This window comes from Ischnura elegans, chromosome 5 (assembly GCF_921293095.1).
Source record: "Ischnura elegans chromosome 5, ioIscEleg1.1, whole genome shotgun sequence".
Taxonomy (NCBI): Eukaryota; Metazoa; Arthropoda; class Insecta; order Odonata; family Coenagrionidae; genus Ischnura; species Ischnura elegans.
In genome coordinates this window covers 86,385,200-86,411,791 of record NC_060250.1, presented here as the reverse complement: position 1 = coordinate 86,411,791, position 26,592 = coordinate 86,385,200, and the positions used below count along the sequence as shown (strand labels likewise).

At 39.7% G+C, this 26,592-nt stretch overlaps 2 protein-coding genes across 2 annotated transcripts in view; one reads left to right on the top strand and one right to left on the bottom strand.

The window, feature by feature from the left end:
• LOC124159181 (serine/threonine-protein kinase S6KL) overlaps positions 1-26,592 on the bottom strand; it is a 161,551-nt gene that overhangs the window by 112,992 nt on the left and 21,967 nt on the right. The window lies entirely within an intron of this gene.
• Positions 15,833-24,196, top strand: LOC124159180 (titin-like). The gene is made up of 2 exons (XM_046534810.1): positions 15,833-16,165; positions 21,014-24,196. The coding sequence occupies exon 2, from the start codon at positions 21,039-21,041 to the stop codon at positions 23,163-23,165; it is 2,127 nt and encodes a 708-aa protein (XP_046390766.1). The 5' UTR covers positions 15,833-16,165; positions 21,014-21,038; the 3' UTR covers positions 23,166-24,196.

Sequence of the window (26,592 nt, the reverse complement as noted above, 5' to 3'; positions counted from 1 at the left end):
AGGAGATTTTAAAGCAAACAGTTATATTTTTGGGAGCATAGAGGCGCTATCACTCTCAAACTGATGATATTTTAATAGAGATACTTGAGGACTGCACAAAAAAACACCCTTCATATGAATTTAATTAACCAATATTTTAATAAATAGTTAAATGAAAACTTCCAACGAAACTAAAAGCGAGGTGGAGAAGAATGAAGAAAACATAATATGTGCTGATAACCAATGCTTGATACAGATACTTATAGTGAAAATGAAAAAAAGAATACGAAATTTTTCAATCAGGACTATGAGAACAATATGGCGTGATTAGACAGACTTTCATTTGAAATATAGCTTCAACAAACATTAATAATCCTGGCTAACGATAGTTGTAGCAGAATTAATGCCCATGAAACCAGCCACATTCATCTTACCACACCACTAATTCTAATGCTCCTAATATCCCTTTTATTAACTCAAAGACTCATTTCTAGTAGAACAAGATGGGATAACTTCATCGCCCACATCATGAGAAAAGATCAGTTAGATCAGAAGGTCAGTTGAAGCACATATTCGGAGGCATCTGGACGGAAAGAGCGGAAAAGGAATGCCCCGTAAAAGATGTTTTAATCACGCGATTAAGGATGTAAAGGAAAAAAATGCATCGGTATAAAAATTACTTGGTAGGAAATATGAGGAGACCTAACCCTATATTTCTAACTGATCTAGAGTATGTGAATGGTAAGATAGATGTAAAATTCCAGTCAGATATATGAAAGAGTGAAGAGTATACTGGATGTGTATCTAAGTAATGAGTATGAATTCTTTTAAAGAAATTTATTAGATATATCGCTACAAAACTCTCTTAGTCTCCAAAGTATGCTCTTTCAGCATCAACACGCTTCCACAGGCTAGTTTTCCACGCTTCGAATCTCCCTGAAAGTGAACAACCGAAACATCCTTCAGAGCACGCGAGCAAGCACCTTTGACAGGATCCGCGGTCTCGTGTTGGTGTCCTTCGAAGGCGGTTTTCATTGTAAGGGAGAGAAAGACGTCTGCTGCGGCAAGATCGGCGCTGTAGGGAGGCTGGGAAACCTTTACGATACCATTTTTTGCCAGATGTTCTGTAACCACCCATCCTGGGCGCTGTAAAAGCGGCTCGCAAGCGTGCTCTGAAAGATGTTTCGGTTGTTCACTTCCAGGGAGCATACGAATCGTGGAAATCACGTCTACAGATGTGTGTTGATGCTGAAGGAGCACAATTTGGAGACTAATGGAGTTTTGTAGCAATATTTCAAATAAAGCTATTGGCATGAATGTATTCCCATTACTTAAAGTACACACGCTGTCTGCATTGACTGCGAGAGAGTTGGTTATTGGACAATATGCGTGAAAACTTAACTTTTCTCCGCCTCCGCCTTTTCGCCGCTCCTAATTTTTATTTGACAAAGTAGCACCGCATAGGATTTTGTCTGGTCTTAACGAGAGAGACGAGGAGAAAACGATTTTGCAACCCGATGACGGTCAACAAAAGAATAATCATCCTTGGAAGTGACACGCAAGTGGGACTCCCAAATCATCCTCATTCTCATCGGCATGTTCACTCAGACTTTCAGAGGGTAGATACATATGCGCCTTAACTGCATCTCTTGGGTCCAAAAATGAAGACCAAGCAACGATAGTTATATTCCTCCATCATGAGTAGCAAAGCGAAATGCAATGGCCCCCCATCACGAATTGGTGGACCTTATTTCTAGAACCAATAGAAGAGCTCACGTAGTACTTCACTCACCATGAGGATTAAACCATTCACGATTACTGCCTTACGGACACAGCACGGGTTTCAGACATTTTTTCAGACACATTAGTACACACGAGATTTCCGTTGAAACAGAATATCTCGTAGAATATCTGAATCTGACCACACCGAGACTTTCCCATGAAATTTGCGATTGCAATGTGAAGCGTTTTGCTTGCTCATGTACACATTTTCAACGACTACCGCTTCTTATCTTCAACAGATTAAGATAACACCAAGCTAAAGAGTAAGCGTCAGACAGAAAGGGAAATGCATGCACCTAATAGTAATGAAATAGAAAACAAAATACGATCCTCAGTGGAAGGTAACTTGCTTGGAAGAAACTGGTTTTCTCTTTGATTCTTGCTTTCAGGGCAATTCCACATTTCGTTAATTGAGCGAAAGTGAGTCTTCTGTTCGCCTTTCACAAATTCAAATTGCATTTATCAAACAAACGAGAGAAAAGGTTTTCAGCTTATCCCGTAAAGATGCCGCTTAGGCAAGAGACACTTGTGCCGTTAGTATGATCATAGAAGAGGACGGAAAGATGAGTAAAAAAAAACTTTTAAAATGCACTGAAAACTTTTACCCTTTAAAAGCTACTCATAAACGCCGATGGTTAAGACGTAAAACGTTGAAAATACTACCTAAGCTACAGAAAAAAAAACAAAGTATAGTTATAAAAGTCAAAAGAAAATAATACCATCATTTTCCATTCATATTCAGCAAACAACCTTTCAGGCGCAAAATTAAGGAAATGCCAAGAAAGATTAATAAACCTCAAACCTTTTCACGGTTATTGAGCTATAATTTTGCTCTAGCGATGCATAATGTATCACCTCCAAGGCACCAAAAGATAGTTACACGTCAACTGAAATGACACACGAAGTATTATTCAAAACTCTTATTGGATGATATTTTTTCCCATGGAAAGTCATAAAAATACACCGACGCTGTCCAAATTTGTTTTATTTCCAACTGCATCATTTGTTCATTGTATTGTATGTATTGCATAGATGTGTCGCATGTAGTTGTACTGATATAAAAGTGATTTCAACTCTAAATTTCACCGCCAACAAAACCTGCTTGACCCTGCTCTGGCTCCCAATGGTTGTCGTCGAATTAACGTTCCACTAACTATCGACATTCAAATGTACAGACAAACAATGCACATTCATCAAACATAAAGTATCACTCTTATAATTAAAAAATTCATGGCAAAAAGTCGAGAATGGAAAAGTGAAAAACAAACCAAATTCCTGCGGTCAAAATCAAGCACTTCTCCGGGAGATACCAATGGAAAAATGTTCTTATGAAAAAAATGAGAGACACGAAAATTAAGAAATGGTCAGGAAAATATAGCTCCACTTCAATAGACACAACCTAGCAGACCTTTTTATAGGACGACTTCGCAATCCTACAATTGAAGATTATCATACTTCGCACACGGATATTGGATGGATTGATAGTAGAATTGAAAATTAACGCGCGTCGACGGCTAGGTCATTTCGCACCACATGGATTGATAAGACAAGATTAAACCGGAATGGCGTGCGCCTTGTGTAGAGAGGAAGCTATAAACGGAAGCAACTGCTTTCGAAAATTGGATCAACGGTGTAACTTTCGCATTCACCAATTAAACGATTATTCGCTCTTCCCTTTTCACTCTTATTCGCTCCACCAAATTAGAACTCGAGCTCACTACAAAGGAAAGACGGGTTCAAGATTCCCTCATCAAAGTATGGGGAAAGTCAATAATTTGGTACCTTTTGTCTGAATACGTTCTCATAGACGTGCAGCACACGCAAAACATCAACTAAAGATACAAAGCCGATATAAATTACGGATGAGACCAAATAAAATAAAAAGATAGTACATGATTTATCAATACTTTAAATAAACATTAAATTACAGACTGGTTTTACACTTTACCACTTATGTTAAGGTACCACTTATGTATACGTACAAATACCAGCAGCCATAGACAGATGACCCAATGTAACACAAAATGTTTCATAAAGGCGAAATCTGAAACAATACGAAGAAATCCAAGGGTAGTGTGATTTTTTTAGGTAAACCATAACTTCAAAATTGTTTTTTACGATAAAAATTTTATAATTTCACGATTTTAAAATATGGGTCCCAAGTATAACATATTGCAGATGTAATTCGGTCCGTCTACTTTGGCCACTAGCTTTCACACTTTAAAAAGTTTCAGACGTTAAGGATGAATAACTTTGCAAAATATATCCAAAATCAATCTAATAAAACCATAAATCATTTTCGGTGAACCACTTTCGCAGCCATACGTTTTTATTTACAGTGACTTCGGATTTTTATCACGTAAAAAAATCTGTCCGATAATTTTTATCGCTCCATTCTTCCAACAAGACATGTAACTAGGAACTGAGGAAGTTTTTTAACATTATTTTCATTTCGCTAAGCAGAATAAAACCCAAAAAAAATAGTCAAGCATTCATCACAGCTTTGGAAAGAAAGGTATCCTCGGTAACTACGAGGTACACTTCATATCAATATAATGTACCACTAACTGCATAATGGATGAGTGAGAAACTTCGTGGGAATATAGTATCGGAAGTATAAGTATACACCTAAAAATTCCCTTTTAATTGGAATAAGTGAATAAACAAATATTTTCGCTGCAATTTAGTAGAATTTGGAATAATGGACGTTATTACCTAAGGAGGCCAAAGAATGAAAGCAACGACACCGTCAGAAAATAAAGTTTTGCAAAAGAGGGCAACGTGAAGTCTTTGAACTAGTACCCTCTCTTGAGACACTGCCATTCAATAATTGTAACTAAAACCTTCAAGCAGAGAAATTCGCTAACTGGAAAAGAATAATATTCTTCGACTACAAAGACTCTTAAACATATGAAGTCATACTTAACAGTTAAATGACCCTTCACAATTATTGAAACAAGACCTCCTATAACTGCATTATCACAGAAAAGTGAAATGCTTATGCTAAACGAATTTTAAATCAAACAAAAACGGACATCGGTCTCCAATCTGCAATTATAAAACGTCTTCCGCTGATGTAACACAAAATTCTTCATAAAAGCGAAATCTGACCCAATTGGGAAGATAAAATGCTCCTTTCCGCTGAGAGAGATGTTAATCTAACTGATTAAATTTTTATACCACCCCCCTCCTCCATTCTGACTTCCTTTTCACTGAAGCAGAAGCTTGAACGTCTCTTGACTGATGGGTAATGCTTTATAAAGGAAGGTATGGTATTTTTGATTCCATCCAAGATACTGGACTAGGTTTTCGCATGTATGGAGTCTTTATTTCACAATCACATGGCCCGATTATTTTCTAAAACACATGCAGACTCACACGTCGTTCTAGATTAAATACTCGTTCACAAGCTCGGTCTAAAAGAGCCAAGGAAGGAAGTGAACAGGCCTACAGATAAGATAAAACAGATGTAGGAATTACGCTGAGTCAAAAACAGATCTTCAGTGTCAGGACATGGACCTTGACAGAGAAAAATGGTAGGCAATGCGACTTCTACTTAAAGAAACCTTGAACTTCAACAATTAAAAGGACAAAAAGCCAATTCTGAGTATTTAATACTTTCTATAAATTTCCAAAACATATAAATATATTGAAACCGTGTTAGACAATACTTCATTTCGTATATTCCAATAAAATACTTCTTTAAGAAAAGTTTAACTAAACTAATACGCTAATTACTTTGTATCCAATCGCTAAAGTATATTAAAGGTTTAAAATTTGGAGTTTTTACGCTGCATTAGGCTATACATATATAAGTTATATGGAGTGCCATGTGGTATATATCCGCATATTAGCTTGTATATAGGTGTTTTTAAATATCTTGAATATACCTTTATATGTTCTGCACTTTTCATTGCTGTACATCGTACAGACAGGTCTTCAAGAACACCACTAGCTCCTACTCATATGAATAATTTATCAATGTTATAAGATATAAATGCATAAAATAAACATATATAATCAAATTCGAGTAAAGATGAGAATAGGAATTCTGAAAAAACTATATGAATTACAAGGGGACACGTTAATCCAAGCCCCAGTGAGATATGAAATAATATCACAATCGAATATTGTGCCATGAGTCGATTGAAATTAATTGTAATAGCATCTATACGTTATAGATTTCTCGACTTAGCTTTGGTATAGATTTCTCGACTCGGAAATTAATAATTAACTATATCAGCAAAGAACTTATACAACGGAGTAATTACGGACTGTTACCTCGATATAAAATTCATTAACTACCATAGGATTACGTGAAGTGGGTATGACGATAAGTATAACGATTATTTAAAATTAAACAGGAAGTTTTTAACCAATGGGAAGGAATACACTTTTAAACTGATAAGATGAAATGAGGGACGTTAAATTTTAGGCAGAATTGTATCATTATGGTTTGAATGATCAATAGCATCCATCCAAGGCCATTTTCGATGGGAATGTGAGCGTATCATAATTCGAGATAGGATTTTACCATCTTCTTTTGGTACAAACTGTTTTATGGGGCTTTAGGGTTCAACAATCAAATGACTTATGGCACAAGGGGGATCATATGGGAAGACAACCTCGACGTGAGGCCTATTTCATCTGCAAAACGCAGAGAAAAATAACCACTAACTCGGTAAAATTAACAAACTGAAGTGATGTGAAGGTTGTCTCATAAGGATGACGAAATAAAAAAAAACAACTACTGATCATGAATAAATGTAAATATGGAAGTAAATCCCTCACAGGAAGTTCACCGTTTTCAGACAAGGAATATCCTTCACTCTTTCTCAGGTCAAATAACAAACTACGATTGAACTTACTGGCCGATTGAAACTGATAATTGCGATTGAACCTACAGAAAAGCATTCCAAATCGCAGTAGAACTTGATTAGTAGTTGTTATAGAAGGGATTTAAAAGTGAGAAAGTCAAGGTCAAACTAAAAGCGTTTTGGTTCAATCAAAGAAATAAATTCTAAAACACAATTATTCACAACTAAGACGATTCCATTTTAACAGGTCAACCTGGGATGTATGTACATGATAATACTATGTACCTAATTAATGTAACTTAAGCGGATAATATTTTGTAAACTACTAGGGAAAAGGAAATGTGCGGGGGGATATTTTTCAACCTCCGATATGTTATACAATTTAGACAACATTGAACAATGATATGAACGTATATTAAATCGAAATCGCATTAATAATACATAAAATTAATAACTTTCAATTTCGAGATTTCTTAATCATAATTCTCCATGGACGTGGCTGATAGACGACGTGGTGAAAAACGTCGCTGGAATGGGCATTGAAACGAGTTTTGATAGCGAAAATACTCACACAAAACATTTTTAGTGAAAAATATTACTTCCTTCGTATCTAAAAATAACTCTAGCACGGTCACGCATGAGATCAAACCACTCGAATATCCTTCCTCAATGAAAACAACAACCTTACAGACATCCGCGAAATTAAAACTACGTACCGGTTAGATAGGTAGTTAATTTTCTGAAGCTACTCGAAAGCAAGATCTTAAACTCTCGACATTAATCGACTTCACATAGCAGATCCTCGAAAGCCAGCAAGCGAGATATTCAGCGAATGCTGTCATCAAACAGAATACGCCCCGACCGACCTTCTATCCTACCTCGACAAAAAAATCTGCGAAAAATAGCCGCAGCGTGTAGATCCTCGACAAAGCAATCAATCAGCAAGAGTAAAAGCTGCAAATTCTATCCCCATTTCCCTTTTTTATCCCACTGACTCCTCCGGGGCTGCTGAACCACGGAGAAGACGAAAGGGCATTGGAATCGGAGGAACGGCTGTCGACACACACGACGGCCATGCCGAGGGAAAAAACAGAAGAGAGGAAGCGAGCGTAGGACAATTGAGGGACAATCAAAGTGGGATGGGATGGAGGCAGTCGGTGGGGAAATGAGAGAGGGGACTCCGGATGAGCGAGGAGAGATTACCAGCGATGTCGAGCGCGACCGGGAAGCACGAAGGTGAAACAAAAGCGAACAAGGCAATGATTACATCACTCTCAGAGTCCTTCGAATTCACGGCCGCGACGGGACAAGGAGAAGAGACTCGTGCGTTCCAAAAATATATTCGGACCCAAAACAAGACGAACTCCTTCAAAACAAAAGAGAAAACAATTGATTTCAGTTTATACTAGGAAATGGATTAAATAGAAAAATAAGAGTGTGATTAAAAGTACTGCTACAAAAAGTGGTGAAACAAGGAAAAATTTATGCCGGAGTGAGTCTATTTCCGTCTTTCACAGCTAAAATCTATGACATCATAAAGTTGATAAAATATATAGGTATAAGAGCAGAGTAAGCGGAGATGTTTTCGGGATATGCAACGCTTGCGTCCATCTTTGTAGGTGATAGTTTCGCCGGCATTGAAGTTGACTTTTTCAGGTCGACGAGGTACAGAAAGATGGTTTCGGCCGTATTTTTAAACACATCCGACGGAGTGAGTCTTCCCACCATACATCCATCTTCTCAACATTATCCGACGGATGTGTACAAAAGATGGTCGAAACTATCTCCCTACACTTCATAGACCTGAAGAAGACAACTGCAATGCCGGCAAAACTGTCGTCTACGAAGATGGACAAACGCGGTACATTTCCTGTAAACGTCTCCAATGAATCTTCACCACACAGTGAAAGCCTGCACAAGGATAAAATTATAAGCGTATCAGAACTTATTGTAAATTGGTTTATTGCATACAGATATCAAGCATCAACATTAATTTCTCCTTAAATGAAATTTCTTGACCAACCAAGGTTTTCGGAGCGAATACCACTGTTTAGGTCTACACGGAAAAAAAGATTTGATTAAAACTATCGAACTGGTGTGATAGGGAGTATTTTTGTTAAATATACTTAAACTTTGATGCAAATTATGAAGCACTTGATTTATTTTACCAAACGCTAGCGTGAGCTCTTGATATATTTCATCAAACATTTTGGTATTGCATAATTTGGTCAATTGTACGGAAGAGTTTCGTAAAAATAACCGAATTAATTCAATACGATTCTGAGTTTGATAACTTTTATCGAAGTTATGATTAATTTTACGAAGGTGATTGCTTGTTTGGTAAAAATTATCAAACTCTACATTGCTATGCAAATTTGGTTTGATAGAATTTACCAAGTGTTTCGTAATCTATCGAACGGTCTATCGTTCCTCTTATGTTTATACCAGTACACATTTGCAGTTGAAAGATTCTTAAACAGGCCTTACATAAAAGATAAGTTTGTAGAAATGATTTTGTTTTCATTATTTGTGATGGCGATAACGTTTTAATTTTGTTTACGTTCATTTTTCTGTTTTTTCCTGCTTTAAATTGCAATACTACCCGTTAGCTGGTGAATCAAAGACATTGATTGAATCGCATATTATCATAGATATTAAAGCTGTAAGGAGATGTTTGTGTATTTCGACACATTAAAACTTTAATTAAAGGTATTCCTGAGGTATAATCAATCGCGATCATGTTTAATAACATGTGATAAAAGCCGTGATACTAGACCCAATCCATGCTAAGGATATCACCCAGCACGTTAAAGCCATCTCTATATCGATGTAATAAGCCTGCAAATAAAGTTTTCTTGCGCATCTGTACTAGATATTCATATGGAGTAACTACGTAATGCAATTGTGTGCATCAAGTATTCCTCTTAAGCATACAAAGGGAAAATGTAGTCACACCTAATTCACATTTCAAAACAAAGATTAAATACTTACAATAATAATATATTAGAGAGTTTAAATTAACAATTATTATGACAACCGATTTAGACTAGTTGTTAGAGTCCGTTGCTACCACGCGGAGGGCCCACGTTCAATGCTTCATGCAGGCTTGTTATTTTTCCACTTTTTTTTGTATTATTTATTGCAGAAACTTACGCCAAGCTCCTAATTTTATTAATTTCAATCATAATAGTGCTTTCTGGGTTGAAAATCTTTCACATGTGCACGCTACGTCGATTTTATTACCCTTTCGATTTTGATAGTTTTTATCGAACTGCTGTAGCCATTTCGGTAACAATTACCAAATCAGCTTGATAGAATTTATCAAACTGGTTTGGTAATAATTACTGAATTTTTCAATGTGCCATATGAACCCAAAAGTTTGATAAATTTCATCAGAATTCGATAGTTCTGACTAAACTTTTTTTTCCGTGTAGGTACCCAAGAAATTAAAGTTGCGTGGAAAGTAGGTATTTAACTTTGGTATCGATGAAACACTTATTCCACAGATATCGCATATTGGTATCAGGAGCTGCATGCATTATAAAAATATATCCAGATCACAATACTACCAGTACTTACAATCAAGAGTATTATTTTCAATGTCCAAAAAGTAATAACCGAAGCTGGTAAAATACAATAACCTATGAAAGAGCGTCTTAACAACTACGGACGACCATCCGCATCTAAGGGATAAATTCATTAGTCTTATATGAAAACGTTTTCGTATGGGTTTGTCCTGTTCCGAATTCAAATCCTTTATAACTTCCATTTCTTGTAACTCAATTGGAGTAAACCCCAATATATCGTCTCTCTCTCCGGTCGAAGACATTAAGCATCGATTCTCTTCCATTTCCCTCCTTCCCCTTCACCAACCTTACATGGCCATCATCTGTACCACCAATGGTTTGCGATAGCCGAGGCGTAATGAGCTTCTAGTCAAGATATAAATAAACGGAAGTTTTATGCTTTTAACATGAGTTGTGGTAGATTCAAGTCATTACATACCCATTCACGATATATCCCACGCTTTGTTGCAAGGAATTTATTGCAAGTCGAAAATAATTACGCTTCCAAAGTTTCAAAATTTGATAAAAAAGCAAAAAATATCCTAAACACGGCTTGCTAGAAGGTGAAGACAGGTGGGTGACTTGATAATACCTTTGCAAATCTAGGCAGTGAAGAATCAGAAAGATAAATTGAATATGGTTCAGTAAAGAAATAATTTTAAGAAATAAAGAGAAAACTTAATGCGCCAAGTAGTAACGGTAGAAATATAGTAAATGAGTAAAAATGAGAGAAATAAGTAAATGTAATAAAGATATTCATCACATCACCATCATAGGCCAGCAATCCTTAGATTCTGTTGACATATATCTTCTAACAGCAAACATTGTCATTCTTACGTTTGTATTCCACAATGACAGCAAATATTAAGACATAGTAATAACGAATTTGTCCCCACGGGATGAAATATGAACAGGTAACAGGTGACTGGTACCAACCACAAGACGCTATCACATACCAGTCCTCTCAACATCCCTCAGCCCTTGTATCTAAGCATGCATCTATCCACCTCACTCCCACACTAGTTCGCATCCGTGGGAGAGAGGGTTTTGAAGGCAGGCCGTTCCGCTTGGTGAGCAGAGCCCAGATGAAGGGGGCGAATAGGTATTCCGACTACGGGTGCTGGTTAAGTCCACTCTCGCCCATAAAAAGAAGAAAGGATGCGAAAAGGAGCAAAGAATTTACCGAACCACGAATGTGTTCTAACTGATTGGTCCACTTCCAAAAACAGTTTGTTGGGTTGAAATTTTATTCTAATTTACAGTAGTGAGCCCGGCGCGCCTGCCGCAGCGCCGGCACCGAGAAGTAGCCCACGCCGCGGTGCCGAGACTGCTGCAAATAAGATCGTGAATCTGCCGAAACATATTTATCACTAACGTACGTAATCGTAACTTAATTATAATTTTGCAATCATTCATTCCAGGAACTCAATTTCAGCTGATTATGGACGATTAGTGCCGTATATTAATTGTTGGACATTCCGAAGTGCATGGAATCTCAATTAAAATAATTAATTCTAGGAACTTAATTTCAGCCGGTTAGTGGATGATTCGCGCCTAGAGACGACCGGTGTGGACGTCACACACCGCAAAAATAAGGCCCGTACACCGCCTCCATCGATTTTTTTTGCTGGCGCACATATCTATTATAATTAGCCCAAGACTACAGCAAATTATCTTTTTAAAATTCTATTAGTATAAAAGAGATGAGTTGTTTATAATGGATTCCATTCAAAAGCAACTGTAAGTCCGTTCCTTAAGAGTCTACAAAAAAAACCATTCCTAGGTGCATGCTGAATAGCTATGAAAATTTCTCGGTTAAAAGAGACAAATGTTGAGAGAAAATACGGAGCAATATGAATGCGAGAACGAAACATCCACAGATATAACATTTATCTCATAAGATGGAATGCGAAAATGGCAATGATGCATGAGGGTGCATATTTTAATGCCTAGAGAAAACGCCCTTTGAGAGATCGACATTCTCGATTTTCGGATACAACCCTCTACTGTACAAACAATTTACTTATACGATAGCAATCTTTTGACCTGCTTCAGCACACTTATTTGAAAAAAATTAAACCTCTCATAATATTTCACTTAAAAATTCATTTTTAAATAGTTGGGAGGTGATATTTCATTTTCAGAAGGACACACAAATATAACGTGCGTTCATCTAAAATAAATAAGGAGATTAAATATTGACACTCAGTCCTTTTTAACACAGTTCAGTTTGAGAATTGCTAAAAAAAAGCTTAAGGTGGAAGAGGCTATATTTTTACATACTTTGTAATTCTATTCCATGAACACAATCAGGAAATTTTCGTTCATCTCACTCGAAGGACTAAGTTGATATAACTCTTCGGGTAGTACAAGGAATAAAAAATTAAATAAAAACAATCAAATAACATATAATTACCACCACCCAGCTAGAATACAACGATTCCAAACGATTTCAGATGCATGAATTCGTATATTGAAGTAAAAAAACGGTAATACAGAGAAGCTTACGAGGAAATCTTGAGGGGAAGGATTATGCTTAGTTACTCAGCCTCGCGCTTGCATGCTCCGATACGATGTGACGGGAGTGAATGAAGCATTTTAACGGTGTGATGCGACCTCGCTCCGCGTCATACGCAGAAAATCCAATTTCTAAAATAGGTGCTAAGAGGTTATTCCTCCGAAATAGCTTTCTCAACGAAACAGCAGGGACGAGCTAAGCGACTAACTTAAAGAAGATATCGACTCAACCGTTACGTCAATATTGAATTGGTGCTGTGCAATGGTGAATGTCAAACATATGCATGTCGAAAAAATAGTTAGCAAAGCATTTGAGTTACTTGGATTCATATACCAAGGTAGTAAAAAATTTCAACAACATTTTCGGTTACCGATTGCTATACACAATTTTAGTTAGATTCCCATTTCAAAAAAGCTAATAAGTATGAATCCATTCCACTTGAAATATGAAATAATGCAGGTAGTTTTTAAATCAAGCATTGAAAAAAGTAAATGATCTTAGAGTAGAATCATATGCTGGATATGGTTTCTACAGCGTATACCAAGGGTAATGACTCTGTTAAGCAATAATTTTTAATAGTTTTTATTTTTAATCTACCGCTGATTATTGATTCAATTTCTGTACACGTATTTTTCGATTGGCTTCTTTATATGTTGACGATGTATTAAATTCCTTTTTAATCAAATTAATAAGTACCTACGCAATGACTTTCAATTGATGTGTAATTCAATGCCGTTCAATTGCTGTGCAATATGTGAAACTTGAAATTGGAAAACAAATTTTTTTCCACAGCGTGACATTTTAGAGTTTGGAATTTTGTCGATTAGCGAAAGATGAAAAAGACCGAAAAATAATAAACCATTTGAACTTTACAGACTAAAGGGCAATCTCAATCCTCTAAAGTGGTTTTAACATGAATTGAAGTGAAATGTGTAATGAGGCGCAGTTTACCTTAATTGATCCTTACATTCAACAGCAATTTCAATAAAGAAAATAGAAATTACTAGCAGTAATTTTTTTCAGTGTCCACACAGATTACAACTTAATTAGGGAAATATGATTACATACTCATGCAAAGTTTAAATAAATAAACGCCCCAGGATAAAGGCTATTAATACATTGCCTAAATATTACAAAAAGATGGAACAAAAAAAAAGTATAATGGAGGGAGAAAAAAGTCTTGTTCGATCGAGCAAATTGTAATGAGAAAAATTTATCATCGGGAAAATGAGGTCTTTAATTTACTTCATAATAGATGCCAATGACGAAATCAAGTGCATTAGATTGATTCCCATAAGTCCCTAATTCTAGAGGTAAGAAAACAACATCCCCTTTTAAGTCAATATATATCTGATAAATATGATTACAGGACCTTTCTGTTTTATATTTAACAAATATATGGAATCTAATGGATGTGAAAAAGCTTTCACCTATTGTTAAAGTGGTAAATTGCAAAAGAAATGTAGTTTTCTAATTATTCTGCTGTAAAGTTTTATTTAAAGTTTGGAAGAGATAAAATTTCAAGCGGTGATGTGCCAATAATAACCAATTTTTATTTCTTTAAATTAACCAACATAAATGGTTCACTGAGTGAAAATTAAATACAGACTTTTATCACCCCTACATTTTTACGTCATACATTTACATCATTTTCGGTCGACATAGACATCCTTCAAGGTTTTCCTGCAGCAAAATCGTCAAGAAGAGAAGCATATTCACGACGTGAATTAAGCTATTAATCACAATAGAGAAACGAAATTGGAATGACTAATACGCCTCTCGATACAACAAACAAATCCCTCCGCATGGTTCTCTCCAAATACCACAGTCATGTCATATTGCTTTGAACCGTAAATCACCCATGATTCAAAATAGCTAAATCTAAAAGACTATTTATTTCCGGAAAAATATAAGCTACCAAACACGGAGGATTGTCCTTTATTCAAAGAGCATATCATTTTAATCTTCTTAAAATCATGCAGAATTCAAAGCGCGTATTCAAACCGAATAAAGCATACAAGAAACTAATTTCTGTTCATTGGTTATCCAAAATTTTCCTAAAATAAAATAGCACGAGATCCGAGAAACGCCATTTTGTTCAATATTGGACTATTGAGAAACATCCATATCTACTGATATGCCACCAAAGTTGTTCTCTAGAGTAACAAAATATCACTGAAAGTAAGCACGACTATTTGTTAAAACGTTTGAAGCATAATTTATTTTTTCAGGAAAACCTTTAATACACGATATGAGGGCATTTCACTCCAACAGTAAAGTCATGCATACCATATTAAGACTACATGAATAGTGGGATTAACTTGCCAGAGACGCTCACTGAAGAATAAAGATGATACGCTTCACGATACGCACACCTGTAATTTTGGATTAGCCCTCCCTCCGAGTAAAACCTCATCTATAACATCACGACCTACCCTAATAAAGTTCCACCGCCCTAACCAAATACACCCCGTGAGGAATCCTTAATGAAACAATTTCTCAATGAGCGAGATGACAATAAAGGTTGAATGCCAAGTATGCCGGTGTAGGGGAGGCAGATTCCAATACTTCCCCTCCCACAAATGGCCCTATGCTTCCATTCCCCAGATCTCCTTTCGTTAAAAAAAACTCCGTCCTTTCCCTTATAGTCCCTCCCCCAGAACGCCACAGCCGCCCAGGAGACAAGGGACATGGGCGAGATAAACCGTTCTCGCCTTCCTCCTGGGCACCTATTGACCCTGCCATGGAATCTTCCATCCGTGATTCACCAAACAGGACGGCGGCGTGGAAGCGCAGGGCGGAATGTTATAGTAAGCGGAGAACGAGAGAGATAGGGAGGTGGCACATGATGAGAAAAGGAGGATGAGAAAAGGAGGAAGAGAGGCAGGGGAGGTGTGTGGTGGGGAAACAGCGAAAAAATCGTGCGAAGGGATGCGGCCATTGCTCGTCTACGGACTCTAGAGAGAGAGAGAGAAGAGATGGTTCTACCACCCCACCTCAAACTCCCCATTCCACACCGCCACTTCGCCCACCTCACGCCACGCTCCTCCCCGCCCTCACAACCCTCCCCTCCCCCATCCCACCAGACCCATGCCTTAGCACCACGCCCCCACACTCTTCACGACGCTGGGGCAGTGGGTGGGAGTGCTCAGGTACTCTTTATAAGGAGGCCGCCGGACCATGCGAGCAGCCAAACACACCCGGAGCGAACGAACCGACGACGGCCGCGCTTAACACAACAACCCCCCGACGCCGACCCACCGTAACGCGAAACCCTTCTCCGAGTGTTCCAACCCGTCACCGGAGGTGAACCGGGGAGAGAGAGGAGCCGCCGGCCAGCGAAATTCAGTGAAGTGCTCGCAGAGGAGAGAGAGGGGGGATTCTCCTCTTTTGTTGTACGCGCGAGACCCGAGTGAGGCAGAGCCGGAGGACCGCGGATCGGAGCCGAGAGGAGACGCCCGCGCGCGAGAGGAGCTGACGAGACGTTCGAGGAAGCGAAACAGGTGAGCGGCCGGTGACGGCAAAAACGAAAAGAGTGTGCTGCCCCAACCACCGCGTAACTCAAATTTCAAGGAAAAAACTACTCTCACCGGAAAAATGACGTGCCAGAAGTGTGGCACTTGGGTGCAGGAAGCGCCAGCTTTGTGAAGAAACGCGACCCCAAATTGAAAATCCAGCCCAGCATTCACCACACGAAGGGCTCACCTAAATCACGTAATATTAAGTCGGTTTCGTCACATTTTCCGCTTGATTTTTAATAGGCAAGTTTCGGGCTAAACTCTTAGCAAATAGTTACGATTGCCTCTCTTTGGGCCATCTGACCGGGGACCGAGGAAAAAACTTCGAATGACACTCAAGCCATAAATTTTATTCAGTGAATTCTCTATTTTGCCGTTATTTCGTAAAACCTTGCGCCGGTTGCGAGTTTTCTGGAGACACGGACGAAGTTTATAATTCCATTCCTAGTGAATTCCACAATGATTTCCTTTCATCAAGGCAGATAAAGATCTTGAACCCCACTCAGTCCACTTCTCTAGAGAGAAACGCATTTCCCGCCCAAAATCCCACGTATCTCCCGCCAGGTCCAGAGTGAAGGGAGAGGGAATGAAGCCGACTTGTCTTGGCGGCCTCTTCCTCGTTGCTGTGGAGATGGGCTTCATTTTTATTTCTTTCTCACTGACTCGTTAGGCGGGAAAGTGAGCGAAGGCAAGTGGAGACACGGACAGTTGGGACTGTGGTAACGTCTGGGACATCAAAAAGATTGCGTAGTTTGCGTCCCGCCGTGGAAACCAGAATCCTATCTAACGCACGAGTATTTCCCATGAATCTATGTCGAGGCACATAAAACCTATACGCGATCCGGGGAGTAGGCGATGAAATCTGAAATCTGAAAGTGACTTTATTGCGCTCAAGGGTGAATAAAAAACGAGAAGAAATTAACTACAACCGGAGCTCGGATTCCTTTCCAGGAAATCCTGCATTGTTGCCGGTGATTCCAACGCGCGAACAGTTCGTCGAAGTAATTCCTTGAGAAAATTTTCGTCTCTCATGAATTTTAAATTTTATCTGATATAAAAAGCGAATATCCTTGTGGATCATGCGAAGATAATATGATGACGAAAGTCATAAAATTAATAACCCCGAAGGAAAGTACCATTACATAACGGACACAGATGAAATTTTGAAATATAAACATTGATAAGGTTCATACGTTTTAAGTTAAAGATAAACTATTATCGGGTAAGAAAAATTGTCTAGATCATACACTACTGGAAAATAAAAAATTAAACATTAAAAACTGGGGAAAACTACAACAGTATTAGTAACATTACTAAGGAAGAAAAATTACTGCGTCCGCAATTTGATTTGATCGTATTCATTGCATTACCAAGAAACGGCAGTCTACAGATCAGAATTCATCAAATCTGGCAGAAGGATTTATCTTAATTTCGATGTAATTGTTTCGCTCAATTCACAATAAAATCGCAATCCCGGATTTTTTAGATTTGAAAAATATTCACATTACCACAGCTACGATTAGAACATCTTCCAATGTGTACCATTCACGAAAACATGAATTATGGTGCCGCAACTCTGCTAGTAAAATTTAGCTCCAATGAAATTAGGAGGTAAGCTCCAAGCTGCAACATCGACTTATGCAAAAAATATATCAAATTATTGTACATTTAAAATACACTCGGGGTGAAGCGTGAATTTAAAACGAAAAAATATGAAACAAACAGATAAATCCAAAATTATGAGTTAATTCCTTCACAAACCTGTGGGTGCAAAGACGATATAAATGCTTGCGAAAGATTGATTGAAAGGCAAAAGATCAAACGATAAAATGCGACACTTGGAGATTCTCCGGGAAAAACTTATAGGTCACACAAATGCATAGCTTTGAAGTAAGGAAGAGCCTCAAAAGGTGGAAAAAATATGGTCCCTATTTAAGAGACTAAACAAAAGGAGAATATAACGAGGATAAAATATGGATAAATAAAATAACTAGATAGATAAAACGAAGTGATACCGATGAGAAAAGAGGTGGAGGAACTAGTGCGGATGACAGCGTGATCATCGAGGTTTGTCGAGGATGGTATAAAAGGCGTCTAAGCGAAGGTTTGACAAAAGGGGGGAAGGTGGTGGAGAAGGATAAGAAGGTAGGGGCGGTGTAGAGGCAGAATAGCTAGCTGTAGGAGAGAACAGACACGGCTGCAATCAAGATATGGTGCAAACAACGCAACAAACGAAGGAAAAGGCCATTGTTGTCCACGCGGCGGACACCAGAAGGCCGCAGTTGAAGGAGAAAAAGAAAATTCAGCAAGCGTAACCGGAGGAAGTTCACCAGATGAGATGAGGTGATTAGGGAAGGGAAGAAACGAAACTAGGCATGGAAAAAAGTGTCAGATTGCACGCAGTGAACCAAAGTTCTCACACCAGAATTATACATGGCGTAAATTAGTGATTAGTAAAGCTAAATACCAATATCCATTAGTTGATATTGTTGCTTATAGATTAGTTGATTATATCAATATCCAACAATTAATTGGATGATAAATATTCCTACGCAGACGGTTTAAGTATGGTTGGAATAAATTAGTTAATTAAGTTCTATCTGGTTGTTTCATCTTTCCCCACGGTCAACTTCAGGAAACATTTTTAATCGTGAAATGAATCAAATTTTAAAGTTTAGCCAGCTTATTGCGTCTGAATGAGAGAAGGAGGAGGCTATATTATGCGGTGATATAACATATACTTTTAACTGCGATCTTCGATTAATGACTGTAGTCAGGAGCCTCACTTCATTTTTTTCGACAATTGAATTCTGTGAAAAGTTAGAAGAAGAAGCAGAATTAGATTAGGAGAAAAATCATCACATTCGATTTTTGTTAAAATCATCGTAATTCGATTTTTGTTAAAATTTGAAGGATTCAACAAAATTCCACTCAGTGTCGCAATTTTCAACAATGGCAATCCCTGAAGGCAGAGCTTTATTCCGTAATGACTTCTCACTTCAGGAGCCCTTTCACTATACCTTAATTCAATTTAAAATTCAAATGAGTTGCCCCATATTTTCATCAGATGACTATTCAAATAATGTAAACGGAATAAAGCATGAATATTTATCGGACCAAAAAGCTAATATGTAGGGATGAGACAGACTTTTTCAAACACGATTGAGGTTTCGTAACGCTATAATCGAAAATAGATTGTCGACAAGACGTTACCAACTATACCAATAAATATTGAACTAAAAATATAGGAACTTAATTTTTTGGTGCAGGTTCAAAAACATTCTCAACAACTATTAAGAAACTGATTTACTCTTAGCACTCAGATTTATATGACACGTCATTGCTGAAACTTAATATATGGTCTGGAGCAGGCAGCTGATTAATTCCAATCATGTAATTCCTAAGGAATTCGGTGCCCATATCTCTTAAACTTCGCACACATTTGTACATGTACCAAAATTACTTGGTAAATTTATAAAATTATAAAAATGTTTAATTGGTGTGGTAGAAATGTTTTTACGAGCATTATGGGTCTTAATGACTTCACGGGGAACGAGAATCCTCTAATTGATTAGGGAAAGATAACTTGACTCCAATATAGAAAACCGACATACTATGAACCAGATTGAAAACACAGTACTGACGCCAATATCTAAGTAGTTAACAAATCCTCTAAAAATATTAAGTATTTCAATTCGACCGTTCTAAGCTTATTATCACTCTGGAACGTGAGGAGAAATATTAATATACTCTGGTGGTGCACCGTACTTCATGATATCTATATTAAGCCTCATCATGTCCATGCTCACACTCACGCATGAGATAAATTACGAAAAGATAATATATTATCTCAGTAATTTCCAGTAGCTGAAAGGCTGCCGATTTACATGTTGTCAAATGGTGAATAAAATAACTGAAAGAAAATGGTAATGGGACCTCAAAATTCATGAATTATTCATGAATCAATGAGAGACGGAAAAATCATCGAATTTATTCATTACTCTACTTCACCAGATTCCGGAGCGTATTTTTTCCACTTCCATAAAAAATAAATTCCCCGTGAGTTGCAGTGGAAAGTACCATGTAAAAAATAAAGCATATCAAATTCAAAAACAGTGAAAGATTTGATAAAAAATTAATTTGAGTACAGACATGTATTTTGGATTAGCGAAACACAAAGTTATCTCCATTAACCAATAAAAGCTACAGCAGCCGTCAAAATTATTGATCACTACGAAAAATATTTGCATACCGCATTATTACAAATTCAACACGACGGAAACCTAAAAACCGTCTCCATCTATCCGTTCAAGCATGGAATATTTCTAAGAGACAATTATATGACTAAAGTTAACTATAGGATAGTAAAATCTGAATACTTGTATTTTCTGGGTTTAAATTGGTTCTAATTCCATCAATCACATTCACACGATTCATTCAATATAAAAATTCAATCAAAACAACAACTATCTATTTCTGTAATAGACCCGCCAAGATAACTTAACCAGATACATGCCAGAGGATTTGCTTGACAGAGACTCAAACCCTGATGTTCCATCTACAGGTTCTACCATATGCACAACTTAGCCATTTTTGAAGGCGAATTTCAAGTATAACTGACCAACAATTGTAACATTCTGCTTCAAATCCTGGTCAAGTCAAATATTTTTTATTCACGGCGGATTTCATCCTTTGGTGGATATATGTTTGCACTGTTGCATGGAACTAAATTAAGAGGCATGGTAAATCAACCAGCCTCAACGAAATCCTGTTCCAAAATATTCCGAATAAAATCCTCACTCATATTTTCAATTTTCATTCTCTTTTCCATAGGCAGTAAACCAAACAAGCGGTCAACATGAGGTGGGTAGCAGTTTTGGCCCTGTTGGTGGTCTCCACCACAGCCCTACCACTGAAAGATCCTGAGGTGACGGACGATAAGCCAAGACCAGTCGTGCCCCTCGTCATCAGCGACTACTCATCGGTTAAGGAGAGCGAGGCCGTTGGCACGACCGTAAACAAGAAGCTTCCGGAAGAGCAGAAAGAAAATGTGGCAGAGGTAGTCGACGCAGCCAAGGGGGAGAACCTCAAGGTTGCGGTGGAAGCGCAACCGGTGAAGGAGGCGGTCAAAGAGGAGCCAGAGAAGGTGGTCCCTGTGGAGGATGCAGTCAAGGAGGAGGTGGTAGCCGAAAAGAAGGCTGAGGAGATGATCAAGGAAGAGCCAGCCATGTCCGCCGAGGAGCTCATGAAAGAAGAGATCATGAAGGAGGAGGCCAAGAAAGAGGAGGAGATGAAGGAGGAAGAGATGGAAAAGGAGGAAATGATTAAAGAAGAGGAGATAGTGAAGAAAGAGGTCGAAGAGGAGATGAAGGAAGCGGAGGAGATGAAGGAAGCTGAGGAGATGAAGGTGGTGGAAGAGATGGTCAAGGCAGAAGTCGAAGGCGAGAAGGTTGAAGTGAAGAGCGCCAACTTGGAGCTTCCAGTCGAGGTGCCCGTCGCTGACGAACCCGTAGCTATCGTCGACCCCGTCCCGGTCGTGGTAGAGCCAGTCCCGGTCATCGTCCCCGTGCCCGTAAAGGATGAGGTCAGGACCACGGAGGAGAAGGTAGAGGAGATTGTGAAGGAAAAGGTGGAAGTTGTTCCGGAGCCCGTGATCGTGGTCGAGATGGAGAGGAAGGAGGAAATCCCCGTGGATCCCATCGTGGAGCCCGTCAAGGAGGTTGTGGTGGTCGAGGAAGTCCCTGAGGAGGTTAAAGCAGATCCAGTAGTGGTGGAGGTAGCCGAGGTGGTCCAGGAGGTTAAGACCGTCCCGGAGGTTGCACCCGTAGTCCTCGAAATAGTCAAAGAGGAGCCCGTGGTGATAGCAAAGGAGGAACCAGAGATGGAGAAGATGGAACCAGAAATGGTCAAGGAGGAGCCTGAGATGAAGCCTGAACCGGAGATGGCTAAGGAGGAGCCAGAAGAGGTTAAGGAACCAGAAATGGTGAAGGAGGAACCGGAAATAATGGTCATGGAGGACATGGCCAAGGCCGATCCATCGGTGGCGAAGGCAGAGCCGGAGGTCGTGAAGGTGGAGACGAAACCGGTGAAGGAGGTGGTCGACGAAGCGAGACTGGACGTTGAGCCTGCAGTGGAAAAGGTCGAAGTCGTGGAAGAGAAGGTTGTTGAGGAACCCGTCATCGAGAAGGACAATAAGGCGAGCATTGTGAGCAGAGTCTTGAGGGAGGCGGCTGCTAAGGAGGAGAAGAAAGGCGTACCTTCGAAAAAGAAGCAGGAGACTGAGGAGAAAAAGAAGAAAGAGGCTCCTGTGGAGGAGGCTGTAAAGGAGGAACCCGCGAAGGAAGAACCCATGGAAGTCCCCGCCGAGAGCGTCAAAAAACCCGAAGAGGAGATGCCTGAACCGAAGCCAGAGCCCGCGCCCCTCGCGAAGGAAGAGGAGCCCACCCCCGAAACTCTCAAGAAAGATGTGAAGGTACCAATCATGCCCGAGGAAGAAACAGTTGTCCCAGTTGAAAAGGAAAAGATTGACGAAGCTGTCAAAGTGGACAAGGAGGAGACGGATACGGAGGTTGCAAAGGATGAACCAGTCATGGAAGAGATCAAGAAAGAAGAGCCAATGATGATGGAGGAACCAGTAAAGAAGGAAGAACCCACGAAGACTGAAGAAGAGGTCAAGGAAGAGGAGAAGAAAGTAGAGACGGTCGAGGATGCGAAGATAAAGGCGGTTGAGCCCGTGGTAAGCGAAGTCAAGGCGGCCGAACCCGAAGAAGTGAACGTGGACAAGGAGGTAAAGCCAGAAGAAGAACCAGCAGAAGAAGCCGAGAAAAAAGAGCAGGTTTTCCCGGTAAAGGAGGTGGCGAAAGAAGAAGAGGAAGAGAAGAAACCAGAGGTCGCAGTGGCCGAAGCAACAGAGGATAAGACAAAGACTGAAGAGGCAGCGCCCGTCGCAGAGGTGGCAGAGAAGAAGCCCGAGATGAAGTCATAGTCGAACGTCCAAGACTCCAACTTAAAAAAAATCATTTCCAAGACTATCCGTCCAGAGGCTTCCGCGTACTCATCTTGCCCCACTCCGATCTCGCTGAGGGGAGAGAGAACTTCCGCCCCGGTCCCACCCCTTTTCCCTTGGCAGTAACGCCCAACATCTGCAACAATAAATTATTCAAACCTCGCTTGTGGCAAGACCCTCGCCGGAATGAAAGAGTAGCGAAGAACCCTCCCTTTAGCCTCCCCAGACTTCCTCCCCTAACTCGAGAATCACGGAAGTCATCAATGGAAACTGACTTTCCGCAAAGAACGGGTTGAGGAACTGAGGGGAAAAATGTTCCCAAGTGCCTAAATCTACGAGATAGATTGAAAGAAGGATCAAATTTTAATGGAAACGACTGTGCTACTTTGAACTGATTGAGATTTCATCCTCATTTAAAATTTAGTCTATTGTTTCTCCAGCGGAACACACTAAAGAGAAGGTTCTTTTATATCCAGAGAGCTTTGCTTATCTTTTAATGAAGCGTTAATTTTTTGGTCCAACAAAATGTTCGCTGTTCGAGAATCCCACCTGCCTGGATATGATTGTCTCCTTTAAGCTGCCCCGCAGCTGCATTATATCCCCACTATCCGCAGTCCCATCGTAAAATGGCTAAACAGTGATTACACAGGTTTACGCAGGTGCCTAACGTTACAAATTTCATCGCCCTAGCGTAGGCAACCGGCTATGAACTAAGTACACGAATGTACGCGCATGTGCGGACGGAACCTCCTTTCCCTCTTCGCGACGATGTCGCTTTTAGTGCGCCAATGTGCTGTGTTGAACTGTAAACAGAGAAAGGCCACGTGAAACGAAGTCAGAAAAATCGATGACGAATGCATCGAATCCGCCGCCTCTTTTTTCGATGAAAGGAAAAAAGTAGAGTAGTTCGGTCGCGGTCATATCCATTGTATTTAATTGTCACTGAGTGATTTATCTTCTAAGTGCTAGAATACCTTTTTAATACATTCAAAATAAATATATAGAAATAATGGGTGTTTTCATTCATGAAACCTTCATCGCCCGAACACAAAGATCAAGAATCGACCATTCCCTTCACAGACATCGCTTCAACTCATCTCAACTGCTCAAGGTATGCTACGACACATTACCAACGACGACTAACCAACAGCAGCTATCCATCAACTGAAAGAAAGGATAAGGTAATAGATTGGTATAAATAATAATAAAGTCACTTAAGTTGGGAAGTGTCTAAAATCTACAATTGAATCATTTTTCCATTCTCTCTGACCCATCCCTTTCCCGCAGAAATGCAAGGGTGTGCAAATAAAATGTAAAAAAAAAAATACCCAGCTCTCGGGGCCATTCAACCGAGACCAAACAATAATAAACCGTGGAGTGTGAGGGAAATTCGTGAATTACGGGCGTAGAATTCTCCTCCGGGACTTAAACACGAGACGTGGACCAGTGGGGAGACGATGAATCGTACCTCCAGGATGAATTAGGAGGGGAGATCTTCTGCGGCGGCCGGCTGGGGCGGTGACCTGCATGGAAGCGAGCGGCAATGGGCCCGGAAAAATAAAAAGACCATCGCTCTGGATCTTGTACTCGGGCGGGGAGTAAAATGGGAGGAGATTTAGAGAGCGAGTGCTCGTGATGGAGCATTCGAGAAGGGGGATTGGTCGAGGAGTAAAACGGGTAGCAGGGGAAGAGCAAGGAAGAGAGAGAGGGTGGTTGTGGATTGAAAAAAAAGAGTTCGATGAACCCGCGGACGCGAAGGAAGTATGGTGGGTAGGGGGCAAGAGATGCGGAGGGAAAGATATCCGCTGGAATGCCGACCCTTTAGCGGATGAAAACACGGCGGCGGAGACTTTCGGAGAGCGCACACGGGGACGTGTGAGGATGAACGGGACGAGTGGAAAGAGGGGATGCCGATGAAAAGGGAATGCACACACGGAGAGAGAGTTTGCGGACGGGATGAGGAAGCGAGCGGGGATGAGGCGCACGGCAAAAGCCAGTCTTCTTGGCCTAGCCTTGACCTTTTGTGGCTACGAGAGGAAGAAAAAGAGGCTCAAGAGGGGATGGGGAGATTGCGGGGAGGAGATGAGCAGACGAGGAATAGGTCCTCTCTTCCGCTTCCTCGGCCTCAACTCCTTGGGATGGGCAACCCCGTCACGAAGTGGGGGGGGGGGGAGCAGAAAGGGGGCGTGGACGACACAAGCGCTCCCTCCTACCCTCGGCCTGATTCCAGCCACGAGGGCGGAATTGATACGTCCATCATCTCTCGGCAGAGCTCCCTTCCAAGTAACGGACCACAAACTTCCGTGACATAAATCACGATCACATTTGGAAAGGGGGGATGAGAGGAAAATACTACTCGAAGATTATAAATCGATCGCGGGTTGCGTGCTCGGAATTTGCGCCTGATAGATGCTAGTCTTGAAATTCATTTAAGTACTAAAGGAGCTCAAAAAAATGCCATGGAGAAGAGAAGGTGACGCAATGATTGGGAAAATCGGCAAAGGCAATGTCCAAAATCTACTATGGTAAAACGAATACGATAAAAGTTATAATAACCGATATAAAACAGGAACGTACCAACGTTAACAGTTGCTATAGGGGAGGAGTTGCATGGAACACTGCAGCTATTCTGACTATTTAGAATGCCAAAGGAAAACTAGAAAAGAGGAAACATAGCACAAGGACAGATTCTCATTGACTGAGAAGATCTCCACACTGCATGCTATCCATGTATCAAAAAGATTAAAAAACAACATACGTGACATAAATCACAGTTGAATGATATGATTGGAAAGTATACTACCTTTTTCGATAAGAAACCATCATTATTTAAAAATCGGTCATAAAACACACAATGGAGGCTTTTTACAGACAGAAGTTTGCTATTGTAATCTATTGATTAATTATGATTATGATAAAAAAACAAGACTGTAGAAACGCGGAGAAAAAAATACCAAACAAGCAAGATGGAAGGATTAAAGATTGATTATTCTAAAAAAATCATGGAAGTCGAAGACATTAAAATTGCAAAAATGTAATGATTCACAATAAGAGAGAAGAACACGAATATGCTATCAGCCATAGGAGTCAACAGGAAACAGAGATGTACAAATTGAAATCATTTGCAATATGCTACAACCAATAACAAAGGATGGCTAGAGGAGAGGATTGAATGGACAACTGCAGCTGCATGGTTTACATAAAAAAGTTTAAACATAGCACAAGCAAGTTATCATTAGATGGAACACTACACTTCATATTAAATATTTGTCTAACTGATGAAAACATTCTATATCATGTATGCATTTAAACATGCTATGTTTAGGCCAATGAAATAAGATGCAATCGTAATTGTCAACACTTACATCCAAAAAACTACTAACCATTAATTCCATACTGTATACAA